The sequence below is a fragment of the Pagrus pagrus genome (assembly GCF_965226575.1).
Source record: "Pagrus pagrus genome assembly, chromosome: 15".
Lineage (NCBI taxonomy): Eukaryota > Metazoa > Chordata > Actinopteri > Spariformes > Sparidae > Pagrus > Pagrus pagrus.
In genome coordinates this window covers 9,052,968-9,079,294 of record NC_140199.1, presented here as the reverse complement: position 1 = coordinate 9,079,294, position 26,327 = coordinate 9,052,968, and the positions used below count along the sequence as shown (strand labels likewise).

General features: G+C 41.3%; 1 protein-coding gene across 6 annotated transcripts in view; it reads right to left on the bottom strand.

Moving 5' to 3' along the window:
• rgs7a (regulator of G protein signaling 7a) overlaps positions 1–26,327 on the bottom strand; it is a 60,994-nt gene that overhangs the window by 9,315 nt on the left and 25,352 nt on the right. For 4 of the 6 annotated variants that reach the window (XM_084375617.1, XM_084375616.1, XM_084375618.1 and 1 more), the window contains exons 3-8: positions 15,212–15,308; positions 10,362–10,412; positions 2,788–2,894; positions 1,487–1,538; positions 475–539; positions 34–110 (exon numbers count right to left, since the gene is read on the bottom strand). In XM_084375617.1, the coding sequence (XP_084231743.1) occupies positions 34–110; positions 475–539; positions 1,487–1,538; positions 2,788–2,894; positions 10,362–10,412; positions 15,212–15,308 (449 nt within the window). Of the gene's footprint in view, positions 1–33; positions 111–474; positions 540–1,486; positions 1,539–2,787; positions 2,895–10,361; positions 10,419–13,145; positions 13,231–15,211; positions 15,309–26,327 lie in introns of those variants that run through there. The other 2 variants (XM_084375621.1, XM_084375620.1) reach the window with 2 other exon arrangements.

Below are 26,327 nucleotides of genomic sequence, written 5' to 3'. Positions count from 1 at the left end.
ACTCATGCATGTGTGGTTCTTACAGAAACTTACTTCGCTTGTGCTTCTGCTTGCATAAAAATGAACTCCCATTTCCTGGCGAAAGCTCTCTGTAGCCTCGCTAAACTCTCCTGCAAGCAAAACAAAGAACAAAAAAAAAAACAGGGCGGGGGATAAAAAGGCTTTTGAGAGATCTGATTATGTTTACCGCACGTGATGTGTACAGTGCACGGCTGGATAGCGTCTTTAATGATCCCCCGCTCACATTTAAAAGAAAAACAAAAACCAGCATATAACTAACCCAGTGATTCATTTAATAGCTTTGGTGGAGGGAAAGTTACAAATTATGCAGTGACACACAGAGAAACAAATGTTCTCAGTTTCAGCATGAACAAAAAAGCAAAGAGATAAAGCCTGAGAGCGCTGCCAACACAGAACAGCAGAACAGATACGTGAAGAGGGGAGTGCTGACACTAAAAGACCTCTTTCACTTACCGCTTCATAGTCTGCGAGCTCCAGACGCGCTTTATTTTGCATTGTTCTTTTGCAGAGGTAAACAGCTGAGAGAGGGAGAAAGGGAGAGAGGGGGAGAGAGACAGATTGGTAATAGAGGGAGAACGGGATCTCAGCTTGGTTTTAACAGCCTTAAGTGGCCCTGCGTTTACTCATTTAATCCTCTCAACTGCACATTTAAACTGGCCTGCAAATCACAAAGGTCATTGACTGTGCATGGTGTCTGAGCGTCTGTTACAGTGCGTGCTCGTGTGTCTGACTTTTGATGTCTTCCCGTACTATCATCATCATCCCCTCATCCCTTTGTTAACTGACCATTATGCGGAGGCTTCATTATGCCATTAGGCTGTTTTCATTACGGGGCATCATTCACGTGAATCAGTTGCTGCATCGGAGACACAATAACTTCCAGGATTATTCCCACGGCGAGCGTTAACCCTTTTCCTCTCCCACAATTCAAAACAACAAATGAAAGACCTGCAAAGCTGCGGCTATTCGCCCGCTGCCGTTTTTGGCATTATGAAATGTTTATCTCCTCTCCGCTCTGCTGTAAACAATGAAAAGCTCATCCCTGTATCACCATAAAAAAACGCTGCAGCCAAATGTGCACAACAGGTTTGTGCACGAACACAGCCTTGGTTTTCTTCACTGTAATCGCTCTGCATCAGTCAGAGAGTCAGAAGAAATTGTCTGAATACATTGGAAATATAAATATACGACAGGAGAAACAGAGTTATTGCATTCCCTCTGCGCTATAAAAGCTCCTAACTGTGGGCCAAGCATCTAAAAAAAAAATTTTATTTTATGTTTCTATCGAACATCCAGATTCCTCAGTTGCATCATTTGTGTTTCATCTTTTGAACTTTTACCAACATCCGCGGTAATAACACATCGACTGGACAAATATACGTTATGTGCTGCAGTCAGCATCATTAAGCTGTGCACGGTGCACAATGCACAAAGTAGGAGTTAGACTATAATGCAGTTCTCTTACCATAGTCTGTGTTTTCTGGTTCCCAGCAGTTCGATGGCCAAAAGTACGGAGTCTGAGGGGGGAGAGCAGGTCATTAGGGAACAAAACTAAAAAGAAACCTTGTTGTTTACAGTGCACAGCTAACCACATGGTGTCTTACATCAAAGTCTGCACTGTCATTTAAGGTGGGCACGCAGTCGCGGCCCTGCATCTGTCACAATAAAACATTTTGTTGTATAATGGGCTCAGCAGAACGCCCTAAAGCACATAAGCTCCTTTCAGCGAAGCCCGAGAGCAGACACCAGCATGAATCTTGACCCTTCTCGGGCAGCTCTGTGCGGACTAGTTACAGATGAACACTGAATACACGTAAAAAAAGCAAAGTGAAGCCTGCTACTAACAGAAACAGCCTCAGGCATTGATTTATTTTGGGGTTAGTTGTGCAGCACACTTGGGGGAGCTTACTTAAAGGATAACTACCGTTTTTTACAACCTGGACCTTATTTCTGGCAAAACATATGGTCATTTACTCACCCAGATAACTTTGGTGTCATTCAGCGTCGTTTGGATGAAATTAGATCCAGTGTAGCGGCGATATATCCATATAATGGGAGAGACGGGGCAGCGACACACAGCCTCTATATAACACATTATCTGCCACGAAACTAGTTAATTTCATCAATATTTTGTTATGAAATGCTAGCGCTATTCCCCTCTGAGTCCGGGCTCGTCCGTTATCAACATCCGGGGTCAAACTAGCAGTAGCAGCTACAGGTAAACAAGCCGCGCTGTCGCGGGTGCGCGCGCAGCTCAGAGACGACATCTTCCAGGTCAGAGGTAGTAGATCAGCCTACAGACCCCGGATGTTGACAATAGACGAGCCCGGACTCAGAGGCTAATAGCGCTAGCATTTCATAACAAAATATTGATGAAATTAACTAGTTTCGTGGCAGATAATGCGTTATATAGAGGCTGTGTGTCGCTGCCCCGTCTCTCCCATTATATGGATATATCGCCGCTACACTGGATCTAATTTCGTCCGAACGACGCCGAATGACACCAAAGTTATCTGGGTGAGTAAATGACCATATATTTTGCCAGAAATAAGGTCCAGGTTGTAAAAAACGGTAGTTTTCCTTTAAGACTCAATAAAACTGTCAGTCGCAGTATTGACATTCAAAGCAATGTGTTTTTTATTCTTTCTTCATGTGCCTTTAATAACTATGGGGCACAGCAACTCCTAAACTGGTCTGACTCCAGCATATCACAAAGAGCCACTTCATGACATGGCTACAGCTATTAAAGTTTTGATGATATCTTACCTGAAACCTATAGAAAGTGCCGTCATCTTTGAGAGTGAGGACGTGGTCTGAGATGGGGAAGAAGTAACCATGAGCAGCCATCAGAGTTCCTAGGTGAAGAGCCTCCACTGGGAGAAAACACAGGCGAAAGAGTTAATTAACAACTTGGTGTACTCTTCTGTCAGCGGCACATACAGCTTTAATTTAATGCGTATAAAACATTCACACATCTTTTAGCATGTTTCAAGAGTGTACGTGTTACCTGTGGGCAGGAAGCTTTTGTTCTCAAAAGAAGTTTTCGCAAGTTTAATTCAACAATCCAATCAAATGTCTTGCACATACTGTAGACTGTAACATGGCTGTTGTTCTGTGCGCTTTCAGAGATGTGTTAATATATTCGAAAACAGTCAGATGAAGTGGGAACTGAGAAATTTAAGCTGTATTTTGTATTTTAGTTGGTTTATATAGCCTTGTCACAATAATAATAATTAAAAAAAAACATTTATAGCCACTAAATTATTAGTTTTAAAAGGTTTTATATTGTCTACATAAATCACTTTTGTATTAATAATTGGGCATTTTCAGATTTACAGACAAAATACAGTTGTTTAACGTGAGCCAACTGCCAGTTAGCTTAGTTTAGCACAAAGAGAACAGGAGAAAACAGCACGGGAAGGCAGCTAGCCTTAATATAAGGCTACAGGCAACAGCAAGTAAGCTTAGCTGACAACAGCTAGCCAGGCTCAGTCAAATGCTAATGAAATCGACCTACTGGCACGTCTAAAGCTAACAAATAAACACATATCTATTTTTTCCGTACAAAGTCTGAAGTGGAGAAAATAAAATCTGAATTTTGTGACCTTCGGACAATGCCGGGCTAGCTGCTCCCCCTGTTTCCAGCCTTTGCACCAAGCCAAGCTAAGCTAACCACCTACTGGCCTTATGTTTAACAGACAAATATGAGTGTGTAAGGCTATTAGTCTCTCCATGGAAATTTAATTATCATGTGATAAGGCCCTTCTTTAATATAAATTCTAATTCATCCTCTTTATAAAAACACTTGTTATTCATTATATACTGATGCGCTGAAAGATAAACCTGTTTTGGAATCTCACTTTTTCATTAAAAGAAGATTCTCTGATTATCCTGCAATCAATAGTTCCTCATTTCAGATCCTGAGCCTGAGCATGCTGGGGTTTTGTTTTTGTTTTTTTTGTCCCACCAGCTAATTAACTCCATTCACCTTTTTATCCCCCGGTATAAATTCACCCTTGACAAAATGTCCAGAATGAACAAAGCGACCCAAATTAGGAGCTGCTGTTTCCGACAGACTCTGACACTGCTTTGACAGGAGGGATAGGCAGGTCTCCGCTCCGACCAAACAGCGCAGCAGGAGGCCTCGCTGATTAGCCCACCTTCAGCCGGAGAGGCGGAACTCATCAGTCAAATCACCTGGTGTTGTGCTTGGCTGGAGAGAAAACCTGCTTCCCTCTGGCGCTCCACAGCACACGGTTGGCTGTCCCTGATTTAAAACCATCAGATAATGAAAACATGTAATCATCATCAACAGTGTGTCTCGTCAGCCACCAGTTATTCCCCGCTGTTCTCTTCCTGTAACCCCTTCATGGTGTCAGTATCTATTATTCATGTGTCGTATAATGTGTTGACAATCCTCCGTTAATGATGCCACATTTCTTGTGCAGGAAAACAGTTTATATGTTGTTTCATACGGCAGCGTCCTTGTCAATTCTTGACATTGCATTATCGATTGAGTGTGTAAAGCCCAGAGGGGAGGCTTGCATTAAACTGTGATCTTAAAACACTAATAAGCCAACAGATGCAAAGGTTGCATCGTTGACATGGTCCAAATAAGCAGAGCTATGAGCGCTATAACAGAAAATGTCTGTTTGCATGCATAAAATATGCACAGATCTGCCCTCTCGCTTTCTGACGCACACACAGGATGTATGCGTGTATGAGATAAATATAGATCGGCGTTTCCTTTACCACTGAGGTGACAGTCACAGCTTTGAGAGGTCAGGATGCTTGTGTGTCTGCGTGCGTGCGCTCTTATGCGTGGCTGAGCTCCATTTATTAATAAATCATGAGTCATAAGTTATTTAAGCCTGTTTACTTATAAACACTTCCTCCTCATCCACTGTACTATTTCTCACGGCGTTCGTTGTCCCACGTGAGTATATATAATTCACTCCGTGGTTATATTTTGGTGTGTTATGAAGTCAGACGCAGAGCTCGTGTGCGTCATCCGCACCTGTCCGCTAAACACGGGGGGATTCAGGAAGACGGACATTTTACAAGCAAGAGTCCGTTGTCATTTTCTTTTTGATTATCATCTCACAAAGTGAAGTCAGTAAAGTATGAAAAGTGACATCTAGGACAGTGCTGTTGGAGCGTGCTGACACCTTTCCCTGCCTAAACACACCTGATTAAAATGATCAGCTTATAACTTTGCTAACTGGCTGTTACCTTGTGGGTGTAACTTGATTGAACATACTGAGGAGCTTTAATTGATCTATTTCCATATGACGTGGTAAATACAGCCTGAGAAAATAACCCTTATATTTCCATTTGTATTCCTGTTATTTCCCACACATTCCTGTTAATTTCCTTGGAAAGTTCTCTTTCAGACACAATCAAGAACAAAGATTTAATTTCTGTAAGTGTATAGACAGTATACAGAACGATAGCTACAGAAAAATACATTAGAAAATGTAAAATTAGACTTATAGTGATGGAGGTGGGGTTTTTGTCTTGTGCTGAATAAAAGATTAACTGAGCTTTTGTTGTTGTTGCTTTTCTAGTAAGAGTCTCTAAAGATCCATTCCTGGTAGCAGGGGAGCTTCTGGCTTCCACTTAACATATCTCAGGCTCTCTATAAGCTTTATAGCTGACTAAACCTTGGACTGGAATTAGTCAAGTTGTCAAGAAAGGCCAGCCTCGGAGTCCGGGGGGAAAACACCCTCTGATTTCATCATATTACCAGCTCTGTGCCAAAAACCCAGCAGATTGGAGCACTGCCAAGTGGAGTGTGGAAGTGTTCCTCCAGCTGAGCTTTATCTAAAGACAAGGGGAGAGACTCTGCACTATTGTTATCCTTATTATTAATATTTGCACTATGCGTTTCTGTTGGAGATGTTGAGGCGATGAATATTTGTTTAAGTACATTCACTCAAATACTGTCAGGTTTTTTCTATTTTCTGTTGCTTTATATGTCGACTCACAGGAATGTACAGGTGTTTTTTGTTGCTTGTTGCTTTGCAGATTCAGATTAACATGACAAAAATACATTAAACACAATATTGTTATTGTATTTAACGTCAAGTACGTAACATACATACTTTATCCTAATCAATTATCTTTTCCTAAACATAACCAAGTCGTTTTAGTGCCTAAACCTAAACAGTTCCTGCTCCTCAACTGGTTCGATCAACTACAGTAAGGAGGAGAAGAGGAGTGAGAGAATACTGACACAGTTTCATAAATCCACGCTTTGCTTTTCACGGAAGATACTAAGCTTTCATACATCTGTATGCCTGGGTAGCAGTGTGCAGAGAGGTGATCTCAGGAGACTGCAAAAGGATCATCTGAAGTGCTCCAGCGCAAGAGTGACTCTCGAGTCTGATGAGGAGGAGGTTTAAAGAAGGTTGAAAACCAGGCGCATTATAACGAACAGTGTGCACCCACTCCATGCTGCTCTGATGAGCCACGTGTCCTCCCTCAGAGATCATTCGACCGTTCCCTGGTGTTCTCCACTGATCGGATGAGGCGCTCCGTTATACGCAGTTCACACCGTTAAGAACACACAATCACAGACGGCGACAGTCTGACTGGCTGACAGATTTTTTGAGGATGTCCTGTTGCGGAGTGGTGAATTTGATTTCCTGTATTTATATAGTCATTCCTCACACAGGGATCGAAATTATTATGTACTAAACTGTTATTGTTTATGTATTTATGTGTATTTGGGGCATCGCTATCACGTTTTTTCACACAGACACATACAATCAGAGACACACACACACACACACACAGAGAGACAATGACTCGGAGTCTTTGCCCCAAAATGTAAAAAGTAAAATGTTATCTTCTTCTATTATGCGCAGTCCAGCTCAGTTTATCCATTTTTCTTTCTCATACTTCCTCACACACCTCCTTATCTCACAAGCATTTCATTCATTCAATCATTCACCCAGCTAACTGCTATATGTGGCGAACAATGATCAGGAAACTTTAAAGCTGTCAGCGTTAATGAATGGTGCAAAATGTTAGCACAAAGTGTCAGGTTGCAGTTTCGCTCGCACAAAAGAGGATTTGCTTTTGGATTTGTCAACAAACTTTTTCATTTTTAATTCTATTTTTTTAATCCACAGTCTTGTAATGTAAATAGGACATTTGAGTATCTGATGTATTATTATAGCTTTACAGTCTCAGAGAATTTATTTCATATAACACATTATATACATTATTAATAATCCTGCTAGGATTTATTTTCAGGTCAGAGGTCAGGAGTTGATTGGGCTGCTCCAATCAAAATGGTAATTTTAGCAGCATAATCTAATTCATACTGTAAGTGACTACATGAAGCAATCTGTAGTCCATTAACCCGTCTGAACTGAAGGCTGTTTTCGTATGGGATGAATATGTGTTGCGATTTTCTCACCAGGGTTCCCATCATGCTTCGGGTGGTGTACATAAACAGAAAGTATAATGTTGGCATGGAGTTTTTGGTAAATCTGCAACGTGCTGAATTAGCTGCTAGCACTTCCTGTTAGCTTTGTTAGATCTGTAGTTAAGTGTCTTTTTTATGATGCAATTTATTTATGATGGATATGTGACATTTATAGTCGGACATAGTAAGTAATTTCCAATTCAAAAAGGTGTTTTTTAATTGTTCAGTTCATCTGAAGTGTGTCAGTTTGTTATCTGTGGCACTCATTTAAAAACTCTTCATCCCCAGTCAACTTTGATATAAGCTCATCTGCCTTTACATAATAAACATGCTGCTATCGTGCTGTGAGCCAAATTAATTGCATTTCACTTTGCTGTGTTTGTCAGCCCCTCCAGGAGTTGTTCTGTGCAGAAGTCACACTCTGTTCACCACCGCAGGGCAACTGACAGCATGTTTTGTGTCCGTTTGCAAAAAACACAGTGCACTGACAAAAAAAGAAAAAAGAAAAAAATGTCTTAAAGGACAAGCAACATCTGTCTGTTGGCACATTTCCAGACTATTAACTGTTATTAAATGCAGTTTTTGACGATTTTGATCACGAGTGCTGTTATGCAGGACATTTTCAATATTGCAGGTTACACAAAAAGGAAATGTGCTTGAGGGAATGACATGTGTTACTGCCAGATTTCAGGAACAGATCAGCGAGAACAAGAATTTTAGGACCGGTTTAGCACATTAAGCAGAAGTGAGTCCACGGGCCCTTTGCTGCTGATTGCTTATCTCTCTCTTTCTGTCTTTTTTTGAATATTAGAGATGCTGTGATACATAATTAATGAGAGTGCTGTCTGAGGCACGAGGAACAGAATAATCCCTCAAATTGAAATGTCTGAATCTTTGCGTAAATGGAAAACAAAAAGAAAACAAAGAAAGAAAACAAAAGCTCTGTCCACTCTGGAACGTTCAACTAATCTCAAACATTGCAGGGGTGTTTGACTGTGATCTAAATGCCTTACAGTGGCCTCAAATTCACACACATACACAGAAATATGCACTGCACAACGTCTGCACCACCCCCTCACTAAAACCCAACGATATAAAACGCACGACTAAGAAAACCTAGAAAAAGGGCAGGCGGATCCCTGCATGCAAACAGCACACAAAGGGACTGTGAGTTGATGAGTCAGCTAAGTACTACAACTATGAACTGGCAGCACAATGCTAAGGCACACACTAGAGCAGACAAACACTGGAACGCACACCCACACACAACCGTCAAACTACGGGACACACAAAAACCTAAAAGATCGCTCTTCGCGTTGTTTTTCTGTACGTCTTCATCACGATCTCAAAGCGTGCAAGCTTTTCATATTCGTCACGGTTGAACATGTCCACTTTTGAGTTATTTCCGGTGTAACAACGGGCTCAACTAATGATCTGGCAACTCCCTCCAGACAGTTGAGTTCTACTTTATTTCACTGGAATAAAATAAGAATAATGAGAAAGAAAAAAAGGATGAAAAAGAAGATGAATTGCAGCTTCTGCTGTAGCTCAAGGACATGAAACGACAGATCAAAGAAAAATGCTTTGACTGTGGACTTTTTCCATGCAGTAAGTTTATGGTACACATACGCATGTTCCACAAAAGCGGCAGTGTTGGGCAAGTTACATCCCAAATGTAATGTCTTACCTATTACTATCATTTGGAAGTAACAAGTTACTGTTCAATATTTTTGTCTGTGTGGAGTATGCATAACTGATTACACTACTTTTGCGATACTTTCACCAAAATAACGATGAGGCTTAATAAGAGAGGGTAACAATGCTTCACTCGTTTGGCCTCGACTTTTACCTGATCTATATTGATTATAAAACCCTTTTTCTACCTTTCAAAACTTTTTGTTTATATTTTTTTTCTCACGTTCTGTATTCAGCTGCCTTTAGAAAACAAATGGAAAAAAGACCCCTCCACTCCAAGAACTGCACTCTGGGTAATCCTAACCCTAAAGCAGTCTGTGAGGTGGAACTTAGCATCATAATGCATTGAAACAGCTTGGATACCACGCAACCAAGAGCCCTTGAGTAGAGAGATTCACATCATCTCCGTTTACTCCAATGGACCTTTTTTTTTCCCTCTCAGTAGTTCCTAGAAGTTAGCTGCAGTCACTAGCAGCCCGGTACTGTAAATCAATCAATCAATAAAACCATGTATTAAGTACAAACATTGTACTTCTCTCTCTGTGTTCATGCATTTAAATTGCCTGCTTAGAGCTTCCTGCAACTATCTGAAGTCTCCGTGAATCACGTGACGATCGGCTTCTACCCAAGGGCTCTGATGTAACCCAGCTGGCCACCGTACACCACTGGAAAGGGAAAATGATTCGCTACAATCGCAGGTGATTTATTGATAGCCAATAACAGCTCGTTCCGTCGTGGCAGCAAAGATAGGTGAAAGAGCCGATTGGCCTTCAAGACAGAAAAACTTGTGGATACTATCACTGTCTTACTTTGAAACCCTGAGGATTTTTAAGCAAGTTTTGGAGTAGAAGGAGCCTCTCTTTTGTCTGTGATTTATGGACATTTATTCACGACCAAAACGATCTGACAGTGTAAGTAACGGTATATGCGTGTTCAGATTTGACTGAGTTATGATCCGAGCAGGTTTTTGACGCAACTTGTGTCAATCGTGCACCAGCTAAGTGTTAAAAAGTACCTTAATTGCCTCCACGAGCTGTGTGTCACATCCTCTGCTGCTGCTGCTACAGCGGACCGTGTTGTTAGAAGCCCAAATCAAACTACAGCAATTAACCTCCTGTTGTTTTTTAGAACAGCAGCTTCCACCTGTCTCTTTCATGTCTTTGCCTATTGAAAACCTCAGTCCGGGATCAATATCAATCAGCTCTGTTACCTTGATCTTCAATGTCCAGATTCTTGATCATCCACTGTACAATATCAGAACCTGAAATGAGACAAAGCACACAAATATGAATCAGACAAATCTAATATATTCACAGTGTGCTGAAACACCTTTTCGCATATAGATGCAAATGAAAGGGAAAACAATGACACCCTGAACCCTACCCACCTCCCTTCATCATCACAGTGCATACCAATTCCTCTCGCCTTGCACCATGTGGGTGGGTAATAGGCCATCCATTACCAAATTTTCTTTTCTGACACCCTCTCTAAGCTGTAGTCCATTAATATAAATGACCAGAGAGGTACAATGGCATAATGAAGCGTCCATTGTGTACAGTCACAACACAATTTGTCTGACTCAGTCGCAGCACAGACGTTGCAATTGGAATAGTTTCATTTAATAAGTCAATGCATCACATCGAACATTTCCAGCCGTCACGAACAAAAAAAAACTAAGACGTAAATAGGTCGGGACTCAGGGAGGAGAGGAGAGGAGGAATCAGTGTAAAACAAACGGAGCAGGAGACAAAGCGAGCGCCGTACATGTGTCATCAAAAACACAAGACGCAATCATCAAAAACTGTTCGAGCAAAGCTGTAGAGATGACTTCGTATATCGCCTCTCCTTAAATGGACATTTTTTTCATACGCTGGATGCCATTTTGCAATTCATCCTCTGTCTGAGAATGCAACCGAATCATTTTCACTTCTCAGAAAAACATAACAGCATCCTCTGGCCCCCCGGGCATTTTCACACCGCACCACAACATGTGACTTTGCCACTTTGGCTAAATATATATTTTCCAACCTATTATTACTGCCTGTCATGCTGACAGGTGAAGGTGTGTTGAGGAGATGAGAGCCACGGGAGGCAGAAAAAAGGTGTGAAATGAAGACATGAGGGAATTCATGCAGTGAGAAAGTCAGTCCCTGTGGCGGTCTCTCTGTCCATCAAGCCGTCGTTCTGTCTGTATTTCTCTTTCACCGCACCCCCCTTTGCTTCTCGGCGCCCCCGCAACCAGATGAGATTTTTCATGGATTAACGTCATTAATACAACCCCATTTTCACACTATCAAAGATGACCCACTTTCTGGCGAGACAGCTTAAATGAGATGTGTAAGGTAATCCTCTAACAAGGCTTTTCTTTGAATTGATTAATATCACGGCCATAGATTTGGGTTGTGCGTGTGTGGGCGCGAGCGTTCGCGGGCATCAGAATGTGACATTAATATAAACGGGTTGATAAGCGATAACATCAATAATTAATACTCCCAAGGATAGCTATAAATACTGGGTAATTGCGGCTGCAAATAGTAACAGGATACAGCAAAAGGACAGCTGAGAATGAGCACTTCAACGTATTAATGTCGCTGTAAGCGTTGTCGACATTTTAGCTAGCTTCCTGTCTGCTTTGCAGCTGGCAATACCCCCCCGTCCCCTCTACGTCACCACGTGAACGCATAGCGGTAACGGCCAGACATAGCAGCAAACGGGAGGATCACATGGGTTACTGACCAAACACACCATAACGGTGATTACTGCAGGAATATAGAGCTATTCAACACAGGAAATTATCACTTACAGCTGCTTTAAGTAGAAATGATGTATGGAAAAAGCTATAAAATGAATGTAATTAACTATATTATGCAAGTGAAAATTATGAGAATTCATGAACTGTTGGAAGACGCTGTAAATGGTACACGCAAAAGCTATAAATGTGAATGTTCGCTGACTTCTGCTTTGTGTTACATTTGTATGAGCACGAACAGAAAAACTCAGAGCAGCAGAGTTTCTTCTAAGGAATGAACACACAAGGACACCTAACACACAAAATACCACAAAAACGCACAGCAACTACACACTTACACATGAAACAGACACATTAATATTGTACGTTAACACACTGGTATACCTATGGGGCTAACAGTACAAGTTTATGTTACATAAGTATATATGTGGCTAACAAATTCAAGGACTTTATAAACTTTAGAGCATTATTTTAGTCTGGATACAACAGTTCTGTCAGCAGTGCAATCATTGTCGAGCAGGTGCTGCTAATGTAACGAGTGAATAACTTGGCAGGTGAAGAAAAAAAAAACTGAGGGTCTGAGTTGTGCAGAGGAAAAACACACGGCAGCAACCTGGGTTGTGTTGTGCTTACAGCTTGGCCGAGGGCTCCAATGAACACAAGTGGCAGTGTTCACAGAGGGGAGGCTACAGAGGGACTGTGTCCTTGCTGCAGAGACGGCCAGGGGAAATGTGTTTTGGAGGGGCTAGCATGACGCCGAGTGTTGCACTCTTGGAGGAAAACTCAAAAAGCTTTGCACATTGATGCACGTTTTGCTCCACGAGGCTATCTTGACAGAAATACAGTTATCGAGTTTCTGATTATGATGTAGCGTTCGGGCATGGGGAAGAAATGTAGCACTGTATAGAAACATACTGTATAAGAGTAGGTGAAAAGGTCAGCTACAACTACAAGCCATCTGCTGCAGTTCTGATGTGTCCCTACAGACGTAGCAAGTGTAGCTGTTTGCTTGTTATATGTAGAAAAAAAAGCGAGGACACTCTTTCACAAATGCAAGACACTCTGGAGGCAGGCAGGGTAAGGAACAATACAATAAAGCTGTAAACCAAAGTCCAATAAATACAACATAAAAAGTCCAAGCACAAAAAGAGGGCAACGTAAGGCAACAAAAATGGAAGGAGCAGGCAGGGGCAACTCCGAGGATAAAGACCAGTTAAAATACATAAGACCAAACAGAGTACAAACCAAGTAAGCGCTGGGATAACAGGTAGGAACACGAGGAGTATGAGGAACACAGGAGACACAGAGCTGACATGTGGAAAACCGAACCGACAAACTGAGCAAGAGTAAAAACAGAGGCTTAAATAGAGAGGGACTGATTAACAAATGAATCACAGGTGGGCAGGGAAAAAAGGAGGGAAAATGACAATGGGAGGAAGTGAAAAGCAAAACATGACACATGAGGAGAGAACTACAAAATAAAACAGGAAGTAACAAAACCAAAAACTCAAGCCATGACTTTGCATAATATCTGACAAAAAGTTATATTATTTTCAATATCGTGTTCAATATCACTTTGTTTACTGCTCAACAGCATTTATAATAATACTTTTTATAACATCAGGTGCCATAGTACTTTTTCACTGTTCTATTTCTCATATCATGTACAATATTAAGTTTTATTACTTCTCAGCATTATTGTATAAACCACCTCTTCTACATAGTTTTTATAATAGTTCACTTATTTTTCCTAATTTGTCTTATTTTAATAGTTATTCTGTCAATAATGTCAGCATTTACTCCTTTTACACATTATTTTTTAGAAAGTCTATCATGTGTATGTATTATATTCTGTGTTGTATTTTTACATTCTGTTGTTTCCTTCAGAATTAGTGAAAATCTATCTTATCTTATCTAATCTCATCTTAACATAGATGGATCAGATGTGACGTTAGTGACCAGATGTAACATTATTCACCAATATGCCGTCCCACTGTTTTCCAACACACACACACAAAAAAGAGCCTGCAGTTGATTTGATTTGAAAAGAGCTGTGAAAAAAAAAGAGCCGTGCATCAGCTGCCGTTTATACGCCCAGAGCATCCATCATTGTTACGCTAACGTCACTGTGGCTAAATGTTGCTATTTAAATGTATCTGTGTCTGGTGTTCATGTTTTGGTGCTCACGGGACATGTCACTGCTTTTGACAAGTCGAGCGTGGTGCTGTTAGCAGCGATGGTGGGCCAGTGGTGGTTCTGGCTGGTTGTTGGTGGACCAGGGGAAAACAAAAAATAAGGTTTGTGCACAATTACAGTACACTTTAAAATCTGACAAAGTGACTTTACTTAAAAAATGGAGGAAACCGATGACTTTAAAATTAGCAGACTAGACTTATAATTTTATTAAAGCAAAGTCAACATTTTAATTTAACTGTGTACTGTGTAATCTGATTGTAATTAGCTGCTATAGGCTTTTAAACGTGATACTGGAATTCTTAAAGTAATATTGTAAGTATATTTTACCATATTTAAAGGGTAACTCCACCAGTTTTACACATTAAAGTGTGTCTACACCTCTCGGGGAGTGCTACTGCATATGTGAACGAAGGAGTAGAAAGCCTTTTGTGGCTTCAGAGGAAGCTGCATCTAATCTGATAACTTACCTCCAGTGATGCCACTTGATGGCTAAGTTGCATTGTGGGTAATGTAGGCACCAGGTTTTGAAAAGGAAGAAGAATTTGTGCAATAAAAGAAGCGTTATCCCTCATTCTGCTGTATCAGTTTTAAATTTTTGTTTTTGAATAATCCATAGTGAGTCCAACAGTGTCATAGGAAGGCAATGCCTGGCGTCCACATTACCCACAATGCAGCATTGCCACTAAGTGACATCACTGGAGGCAGCTGCATTCCCCAAGACCTGTAAACACACTTTAAGGTGTTAACTTGGTGTGGTGTTACACTTTAATGCATTGATTAATCTTTGTGTACATTAAACATTACAGCAATGACGGCTTTTGCTCTCTAAGCTTTTGAATATACTATAAAATTCAACTAATCTCTTACAAAGTATGACACCAACATTAATTCTTATCTATTAGGTTGCACGGCTGGAGAAGCCAATATGATCCTCTTGACATTCTGGCACCGCTGGTGAGAAATGCAAAACAGAAAACTCTCTAAATACTCTCTGCGTTTAGTTTGGCAAGAGCAGAGTACTAGTTGGGTACTTAGTGGGTGGGAGCCAAGTGGAGGAGAGAAGAGAAGAGAAGAGAGGAGCTTAAAAGAATAGAGCAGAGATATAAAAGCCTTACCTGAAAAAACACTGGGGATCTTGGTTAGAAAACTTTTCACTGTTCGGATGGGGATGCCATTTTTCTCCTCCTGCATGCGTGCTATTACTTCCTCCATCTGGACAACACGGGGACAGTGGGAGAGAAGAGGAGGGACAAGGGAGAAAGAGCAAGAGAGAGAGCGAGTGAATACTTTTTTTTTGTGAACTTGCCAAAGTAAGTGGAGGTTGTGTGTAAGCCAAACAAAAAGAGGTAAACAGATACAAAACAGGCTCCTGTGTGGTTCAGCCGTGTCTCCAGGGGAGTATGAAGTGAGGCTGTTAGTGACTAACAATCACCGCTGTCAGATTTCCGCCACTCCTTTGACAAAGCTCTCTGATTTGCGTCATTTGTCACATGAAACTGCCAGAAAGCTGCTCTTATTGAATTCTACAACAGCTATTGAATTTTGAATTTCTGGCAGCGAAAGTTTCTCGTCGTTATCCATCGCAGTTTATTTGTTTCCAAAAACAGCCACACATCCGTCACTCAAAAAGACATAGCAGACACAGGCCCCAGTTACAAATCTGATCCAAAAAGCTGCACTGAGGGCGAACAAACACAGACACATGCAAACACACAAACAGTCACACACGTCACAAAATGTACTGGGACCGTCTCAATGGCCTGGCAGGGCAACACAAGGCGGCCACGTTTCCAAGAACACACGGACGGGAGCAAAGCGGAGAGTGGAGCATGGCCCCGATATGTCAGCTGGATCAGATGCCAAGAGAGCTCCCCAAACTCCTCCCCGGGTGTATAAATACACACTCGGAAAATATGTACACGGAGTTCAGCGGTCTGGTAACATGCTAATGTAAAAAACAGGCACACATTAACAAACACACAAAGATGGGTTGCTTTATATTCCTCCACCTGTAAAGGATTTTCTGTACTGTTCATTGCGAATGGTCAAACTGCGAGTCCTTTTCAGCGGGAGAGCTTCTGTCAAGGTTTATTCATTTTAACCACAGTCGGTTTATGATAGCATTATTACTGAGAGATGACTCTGAAAAGAGGCAGTCATGGGCATCAGGTTTAATTAATTAAAGGGTGTGTCTGGGTTTTTTTTCTGTCACAGTGTCTGTTCAAAATGAAACGGTTGGGCAACAGTCTCATTATCCCCATTAAAGCTTCTATATGCAGACAGCTGAGCATGCTGCTTCCTCACCTGGGGTGCTTGAGCCTGTAACCCCTTGAATCAATCAGATGTTTTCTTCAAAGGACTCGTATAATCAACGCTAAAGCTCACAGTGAAGAGAAGCAGTAATAGGTGGGAAATGGGTTTTCTGACTCTGAGTGTGAGTTCTGAGTCCAGAACAGCCACGATGTAAAGTGTAGATCACTTGGTCCAAGTCATAAACTTCATTTTCCATCACTCAGCATCAAATACACGTGCTGTTTCAACTGGTGGTGATAGATTTTGATTTTAAATCTAAAAATAATCAAAATCAAACTCAGTATTGACGACTTTGGTGAGTAAATCTCATAAGACTCTCCGCCACACTGACAATTTATACTGAAAGTCATTTAATAAAAATCTCTGCCGAGCGTCTCTGTCGTGTTTCGGTGTTGTTTATCTCCGTGGATTTATCTGTGCTTCTCTCCTTTGCTTTTCTGTCTGTGCCCCGAGTTTGACACACTCAGGGGGACTTCGTGGTGCATTCAGGTACTTCAACTCTGAAATCTACGTCGCTTTGTAGAGGATATGTGTGCTGCCTGGGACGTCGAGTGCACCTCATAAAATATGTAAATGAGTGTTATCAGAGCATAAAAGTATAAGTCTAACAATAGCATTAAAAAAACTTTGAATCAAAAACTTGGCATGAAATTTGGGTTATTTTCTAGATCTATCTTTCTAGCTTATCTTTCAATCTTGAGCTCTCGAGCTAGATAGAGTAATGTTTGTTGTATATTGGTGTTTAAAATGGTCTTTAGTATTAAATGTTTCCTTTGTATCTGATCACACCTAACATATAACTTATAACTTAGTGCGTGGTGACTGCACCGATCTGTTTTTCTTCTCACAGTTCGGACTTAATCATCCCCCTCAATTTTCTTTCCTCTCCTTCTTCGTATGACACACACACGACTTATCAGTGAAACTCATCTGGGTAAACGTGACGCAGCCAATTCTACTTCATAACAAATGAAGATTTTGTGTGGGTGAAACTTTAAAACCTGTGGCCACATTGATGAGAGTGAACACTTATGATTATCTTTAAAAAAAAGCTATGTTTGATACGTAAATCTGTCACTACTTGTGTCGAGCAGTTCATGTGCTAGTACTGTAGCATAATGTTCGAATGAAAGCTTGTAGCTAGTCAAAAAACCCTGGAGCTAAAATCATCCCAGTTAGTGACTGGAGCGTAATTGACAATGATGGAGCACAGGCAAATATTGTGGCTGCTGGGGGACGGTGGAAGCGCCAGCAAGATGGAGAGAGGAAAGTATGAAAAGAGACTTTGAATTTCTAACGAAAATATTCATTTTCAGATAATACTAGTCCGTCTTTTTAATCTCCATCTCCCACATGCATGACACAGGTCGATAGAACTGCCTCTACAAATTATTACCTTGGCCGTTCACCCATGCTCACCCACTATACAATTAGAGTTGTGAAAAAAGAGTAAATTTCTCACACAAGTATCAAGACCTTACTGGAAAAATGCTTCTGGCTGTCCATTATTTCTATATTTCTGCTTCGGTGTTGTTGTTTTATCGGTGTTTCTTTTTAACATTTACACACATGACTGATGTCTGGATTGTGTCAGCCCCGACTGATGTCAAATGTTACATAATTCCTACATATTATATCTTTAATAACCTCCGCTTTTTGCCTTAAGTGTTTTCATGAAAAATACGAGCAGGCATCCAGTCATGCTGTCGTTGTAATTCTGTAATAGCAGGCTATTACAGTAATTGCTAGACTGATGGACTTACCGACACACACGCTACATGAGCTTGCTTTAAAAAAAAAAACCCTGATGTGGGTAGATCTGTAGGCATGTCACAAAGTCATTAAAAAGATAGGTGTTTTGTGAAATTACACATTAACATCTATTGGACCCCACTGGTTATGACTCATGTATGATAATTTTCCTCAAAATATGATTATTTAAAGCCTCGGGTACGATAGTTTAACATTTCCCATCTGGCAAAGCTAAATGACATACCAAGGTCTGTTCAAAGGGACACTTTTACTACTTTGTTAATAGTCATTCTGGGATATGTTGGACGTCACTGACTGAATTAATCAGGGACAACGCGGGTTGAGGGAAAATGGGTGGATCTCAAAGAGAGACTGACGATATTTGATCAGTATAATGGAAGCTGTGGATCTTCAGAAAATGTTGACATCTAACAGTTTAAGTATCAGAGGATCAGATTTGTCTTTGGTGTCCCTCAGACATCTCGAGGTAAGTTAGAAGAGATGGTGGGACTCTAAAAATGAAGATGTATCATTTCAGAAACTCAGCCATGCTAAAATCAAACCTGAAACCATTTCTGTATTTATATATAATTCAAGCAAGTCATCCAAAGCTGGAACACATAAAAACATAAATTGCATGTTTTGTCATTTTAAACATATCTCTCTAAACCAATCCTAACTCATGAGCGTTAAATGAGTGTGCCTTGTAACGCCAACCTCCTCCTTGCATCCATGTCTCACTGTTTTTCTCTGAGAGTTAGCTGGCACCGTGAGACACAGAGCAAACAAGGACAACAGCAACAGTGATCAATACTTCACACACTCTCTCCTATCTCTGCAAACCCTCACCGCCTACACATGGTAAAATGCCACCAGCGTGAATATTTGAATATTCAGGATCTAAAGCGCTTGAAGTCGGGATGCTCACTGGCTTCACGTTGCGAAGGAAGAGAGGAAAGTCGTTTCCCACAAGAGAGCAAGAGTCTCTCTCTCTCTCTCTCTCTCTCCTTCTCTGTCCCCCACCCATCCACCCACCCAGAGCTGTCTGACTGCGTCTCTGCAGCCTCTTAACAGATAACAGTGAGTGTTTTGGCTGCACAGTGTGAATCATTGAATAATGATGGCACAGGACTCAGTACATATGAAGTGACTAACAAAAGCTCCGGATATAAGCACACACTGAGCTTCAGCACACGGCTTTGAGCACTTCAAAGACTATAGGGCACTTAGGGTGCAATCAGAATGTTCTGAAGCACCATTTGGAGCAAAAAAACATTTTCAAACTGGGTTTGTAAATCAATGCCGGCCTCTTAAGATTTCTTTTTTAGCCATTGTTAAGAGCACCATGAGTCCTTTATTTGACGTGCTGTTTCTAAGAAAAGCGAGGTGATGAAAGGATTATTTATTATAGAGGTCCAATCGCGAACAAATCAGGAGGGTGGGATGTTTTTAGAAGGGAATTTAGGAGCAATTCTATTGTCTGCCCTGAAATAGCTGATTTGGAAGTGACCTTTATTAGAAAACTCAGCTAGAAAGAAAGGAGACAAGAAAAGAAGCTCTTTTTATGTCCACAGGCAGGATGTGAGGGGATCTTTCCCAACCTGTTTCTCACAGCTGTCATCTACGTAAAACAGGGAAAAAATGAACATTATTCAGCCTAGATATCGCCGAGAACTGTTTTTGAGAGTTTTTATTTAATCATAGTTGGAGTAAGTGAATTGTGTGACAATAGGCATCTTTGCGTCCTGACTGAGGCAGGCAACACGGCTCACAATTGCTGTTAACTACTATGACCTTGACATTTAAAGTGAGCTACTACATGCACACCAATGAGCGTTCATTTGTTGATTTTGCTCCATAACCAACAGGTAGCATGAAACAGCTTCCTGCCTTGACAATAATGCAGATCGTCTATAGAGCTGACCTAGATTTGAGTGACGGAAGAAAATCAACAGTACTTGATGAGCATGGACATCAAACAGCAATAAGTAGATCATCATTGCCTACATACACTTTACATTTCTTGAGACAGATGATGTTCATTACAGACTGAAGGACCTATCCAGATACATTTTTAATGATGAAAAACATGATGCCCACAAACAACTTCTAAGCAGTTGATGCACTGTAACGATGACCTCATCCTCAATTACAATTTCTAACAGAAACTAGGGCTGGGCCGATTTAAAATTTTCTAAGCAGTTTGACATAAGGCCTAAAACTCACCCGGACCAGTAATACTGAATTGTACCACTAGATGTCGCACGCTCCCGAGAGGAACATAATGAGAACCCATGAGTGAGAGTCGAGCAGCACTACAGTCTATCAGGGCAACTGCAACACGTTGTGTTTAAAATTAAAATGACAACTACGTGAACCTGGAGAAAAGATGACACAGTGACATTTCAAGTAGTCAAAGTGTTTTCCACAACACGTACCTTCAAAGGTTTCACAATAAAAGCCTTTTTAAGAATTGAAGGTTTTCTGTCCACTGAAACGCTAGAGGGCGTTTAATTTGAAACGGATACAGGAAGTGTTAAATTTGTATTAACAGCATAATGCAGTCACTTATACTGCAAACAGAAGCATTTGTACAGCAGGCTACAAAACAGCCTTTAGCGCTAATAAGCTGCAGCATAACCTGCACCAACTCGTTACTGACGAGTTTTCGCTTCACTTCAGTCTGAGAAGTAAAAGACATAAGCACTGCACCACGTCCGGACCTGAGTTAATCGGCTATCCCCAGGCTCCTGCACAAAATCAAACCAGCAGAAGCTCGTATACCAGAGCGAACCGGCAAAACCGGAAACCCAACCCTATCAGAAACCTACATTGGCCTTTCTCAGAACACTTTATCAAATAAAGCTTGTCCTGTCAAGGAAACTCATCTAGAATTCATTCCAGTTTCTTTCTGTCTGTGCAGACATATAAAACCTCACTGACTGTGCTGCGGAGGAAATTAAAAGCTCTCCTTTTCTTCTTCTCCTCCTACCCCTCTCCCGCCATTGCCTGCGCTGTGATGGGTTAGTGTTGCTGCATTGGATGCACGGGGAGATTGGTATTACCTTGACAGTGTTATCTGAGGACACGTGTGTCTACATGAAGAGAACAGATATTCCTCCCAACGAATATGCACTCATGCTTCACAGAGGAACACATGCATCCACACACAAACACAGGCAGTACAGATATTCCCATCTTTGCATGACAAACAGAACAGGCAGTGGTTATCAGTCACTTTGCAAGCAGAGCATATGCACAGACAGAGTTCAGACACACACACACACACACACACACACACACACACACACACACACACACACACACACAGAAAGACAGATATTATGAAAGCTTATGAACCCAGAAGGTGGGGGATTATTATATTTTAAAAGGCACAACATCAAAATAGGTGACTCCCAGCTCAAGTCTGGCTGCCTAAGGCGGCGCAAGAGCAGCCCCGAATAAAACCTGCGGCTATATAGCATGACAGCTCGAACTAGATAAAACAGTCTTTGCAGTTGCTTGATCTCATTTCCTTCTGAACTGCAGTCCTCGGCTCCTCGAATGAGGCAGAACCTGTGGTGAGAGATGCTATTTCACATTTTGTTTGCCCTCAAAGACCAGCAGCAGTTTGGAAAAATGATTACAACGTACACACCGGATTCAAGGTCAGGTAACTTAAAAAGGATCAATATTATGACAAAACCACTTAGACGTCTACACTGCAGCTGCATTAAAGCGTAGTGAAGAGCCTTGTTACCACAAATGAATCACACATCTCTTCGAGACAGGCTGCTGTATTTGCATATGGAGCACATCCAAAAACAGAATGTTCTTCATGCCTTCATACTTTGGGGAATATTGTAGGACAATACAGGGAAAGCATACTGTTAATAATTTCTCAAAGAATATCACTTCCAGCCTGATGTTTATATAATATGAGCTATGAGCCACCACTGGCTACATAATCCTCTGCTGTCCCACCAGGTTGCCTACGGAGCCAACTGGTCTGTAGAAGCAGTAAACACGGCCCTCAACTCCATAAACCAGCACTTAGACTCCTGAGGAACCCATACCAGGTTTTATAGACTAGTGCTCTTCTTTTAATACCATTATCCCAACTCAACTATGGAACAAGCTCTCCCAGTAAGGTTGGGTAGGTTTCCACTTTGCCTGTCTGGTCTGGTGTACAAGCTTGAACCAGTTTGATTTTGTGCCAACCGTTACATGGAGAGAACTAGCAGCAAGTGGCTGGTTAGCAGGAGTCCCAGGATAGCCCATTAGCTCAGCTCCACAGGTGCTTCAGTGCTTATGTCTTGGTATCATGTACAAGTTGAGATTTTTCTTGTGAAAAATATATTGTGAATGTGTCATTCATAGGCTCTGATCATGTTCCTCTTTGGAGCGGCTGAGTCACCAACAACAGCTCAAGGTGAAATGGATGGTTTGAAAATGTTAAAATCGGCCCAACCCTATCTCCCAGTGACTGTGCCTGATTCCTCCTGCAGGGGGATCACAGGTTTCCTATCTGACAGAAGCTGGGGAAACATGTCTCTGACTGCCAGACCATCAGTAATGGATCCCCCCTAAGGCTACAGTCTCTGCCCTCTGATTTTATTCCTCTACACCAACAGCTGCACTTCCAGTCATTAGTCTGTTATGCGTCTTTAGTTTTGAAGATTGGTCACATCTCTGAGGCCACATGAGGCCACCTAAAAATGGGATATTGATCATCTACTGACCTTGTGAAGGCAGAAAAAGCTTTTTTTAAAAGCTTTAAGTCTGAAGATGGTTGTGGACTTCAGGAATGAGCCAAGCCCCATCCACCCCCATTACCCCTCACACCTCATTGTTCCGCTTCTCGACACCATCGTCACCCAGGACTTTCAGTGGGAGTTGAACAGCAGCCCTCACCAAAAAAGCACAACTGAGGATGTACATCCTGTGGCAGCTGAAGAAGTTCAACTTGCCAAAGACTATGATGGTGCACTTCTACACCGCCATGACTGAGTCCATCCTCACCTCCTCCATCACCATCTGGTACGCTGCTGCCACTGCCAAGGACAAGGGCAGACTGCACCGCATCATTCGCTGATTGGCTGCGATCTGTCATCCCTCCGGGACCTGTACTCCTCCAGGAGCCTGAGGCGTGCAGGAAAGATTGTTGCCCACCTTGGACACAAACTTTGTTGAGAGGCTGCAGCCCATCAGGACCAAAAATTCAAACCACACCTCACCATCTGCTGCTGGCCTCATCAATAACACTGACTCACATACCCCCTCCACCCTCTGGACATTAAAGTCTACACAACGCAGTGTGTTACATTTACGCATGCCTCTTGGACTCTTTCTTCCATCCTGTAAATATTCTTTTAATTAACAACTTGAATATTTCCACATTCCTGCATGAAACTATACAGCTCTTTCATAAAATAGCAGTCACATTGAACATGTTTTCCAACGTACAGTCTTTTCTCATGTAATTTGCAATTTTCTATTTTGTAATTATGCTTCTTGACTTGCAGTACTTGCTTTCATCTTTCTTTTATTTCTCAGACTGTGTTTATTGTAACAATAAAATACCAAGGCTGATTTTTTGTATGTGAAATATGTGATTTTGCCTGGTATTGGTCTCCTGAATAGACAAAGCTCCCTGCCTGTCTCACCCTTACCTTCTGTATACAATGGTGACTTATTCAAGTGACGCCCTTCCTCTCCAGTGGTGACCTAGATTTAGGTGATGAGGAGAAAGTCTCAGCACTTGATGAACTCAAACACCTTTTTCAAACGGCCTTGATTAGATTATCACTTCTTATATAAGCTCTAAATCTCCGAGGAGAGACCAGTGTTTATCTCCAACTGCAGGATTTTCTTTCTCTACTCATCGAGAGGCACCAAACAAACACAAACACGTGAATGATAAATGCACACTTTCCCTAGCCCACACTCAGGAATGCAGAGATCAACTGCATCGTCATTTTCTAACAAACACAAAGGAGTTATGCTGACCCGAGGCATTTATAGTGTAATGGCCTTTGTAAGACAAGAGCACTTTGCACAGCGTGAGCATAATGGAGCTTTTATATTCACCACAAACCCTTTTGTTTAATCAATCAATTAAAGTACAAGTGTAGCAAAACATGTCTAGCAATGTAAAGCCTTTGAATAATGTAACACAAAGTGAAAACCTTCACATCAGTCTTAATTATAAAAGTGAAATTAGTCTAAATGGATTCAGAGAAAGTAGAAGACTAATTAATATCATTACAGTGTTGTAGATATGATGAATGCCTCGCACGCACATATACGTATTGCCGCAGGCAGAGCGTCAGACAAATCAATCAGTAATATTGCTGAAGCAGAACACTTTAATAACTCCATAATTTTACATAACTACAAAATGATATTGAGTCTTTACATAAGTGAGAACAAATCTATATGATGACTGAGTAGCAAGTGTCTTACAACCTTTGATTTAAAGCAGCTATAAGGAATTTTCCCTTTTCGTCCATTCTGGCGCCCCCTGTGGACAAGAGGGGTATGAGCACCGCTGCCTCCTGTGGTAAAGACCTACTGCAAGAAACACTCAGCACAACTCATGAACACCAGAGAGAGAAAATGAGTGCTGACGGGAAGGAAATTGTGAATACATTGTTGGGTTAACATAGTTATAACCTGTGTGCCTTGATAAAGTGGTAATAATCGAAATAAAGAGGTTTAATTGGCCTTTTTTTGGCCTGGCCAAGATGACCACCAGACTAAAGAGCATCCTCTTTCTTCAGACTGTAAGACTCCACTATTAATGCTCGGCACTCTGCCTTAACGATAGTTTTCCATTTTAAGAATCTGACCAGGTGGCAGGCATTAAGAGTGATTATATAGAAGAAGCCCATCTTTTCGCTGATGGTCTTGTTTGCTTATGTAGGATATTTCATAGCGATCCATCAGTATTAAACTGAGACTTAGCCAGTTAAAAGTTCCTTGTCATATGTTTAAATATTGACAGCAGATAATGCATTTGAAATCCAGCCAACACCCAACTACAGCCAACCGGCCTGTACTGTACGAGAAACAACTGCAAGATGTTGTCCTTGACTGGGAGGAGTGAGATCAAACTTAAAAATGTATTAGCTCGACTGTCTGCTGTTCACTAACACCAACACTGTTGCCGGCTAAAACAAAACGAAGTTAGTGAAACACTTCATCCTGCGCCTGTGCAGCACTGCACCACTTGGGCATTCAAAATGAAATTACCCTGCAGATAGGTAGGGGAAGTTATTGAGCTCATGCTGACAAGGTTGTTGAATAGATGCCATGAATCTTAAGTCTCCGAGTTACCACAGCAACACAGCCTGTGACCACTATCACAAGGACATCTTTGGCAGCTCGCCATCGCCCATTCATAAGAGTCAAAGAAAGAACGTGGTTGTGGGGGTAGCACGGGGGCGAGGGCCGAGGGCGTGAAGGATAGAGGGAAAGATATCGTCCAGAGTTAACGGATTTGTGTTTCCGGTTCCTTTGCTCTTGTTTCCGGTTAAGGGTTATTTTAACTTTACTTGTGAGCTACTAAGCTGTACGACACATTTGGTACATTACAGTTATATCTTGGTTGGCTTAAGTACATATTATTATTTTGTTCTGCAGCAGAGTTAATGTTAATTATTATTTCTTGAGTCTTGAGAAAATGAAGTTCACAATCAGAGTGCTTTGCCTTCAAATGGCACCTTTTCTCAAGCTAATCTTTGTCTAGCTTTTTGTTTCTTTTTTCCCTGCTGACTGGTCTGATATTAGATTTTATTCCTCTGGTTCTCTGTCGTTTAACTTTTTTTTTTCTTCTTCTTCTTTTTTTCAGCATATAAATACGTGCCTTATATTCTAACTACAAGACAATGTAAAGGCAGGTTGGTATTTATTACCTGTTGAATGTTGAATACCTGTCCGAGGTAAATCTTACTGTTTCCAGCAATTGAACAAAGTTTGTCGTGCCAGATTTGTTCTTAAATAAAATTATCTTGTTCTAAGATAAGCTGTCACCAGGCTTCAGGTATTTTCCTTATTGGTTAATATTATTAAACCTTATTTGAAAGCCCAAAACTTGACGTGCCTGTTCTACTTGACATGGTTCAACAACAGCTTTAGATTTACTTTGGGATAGACTGGGATTGT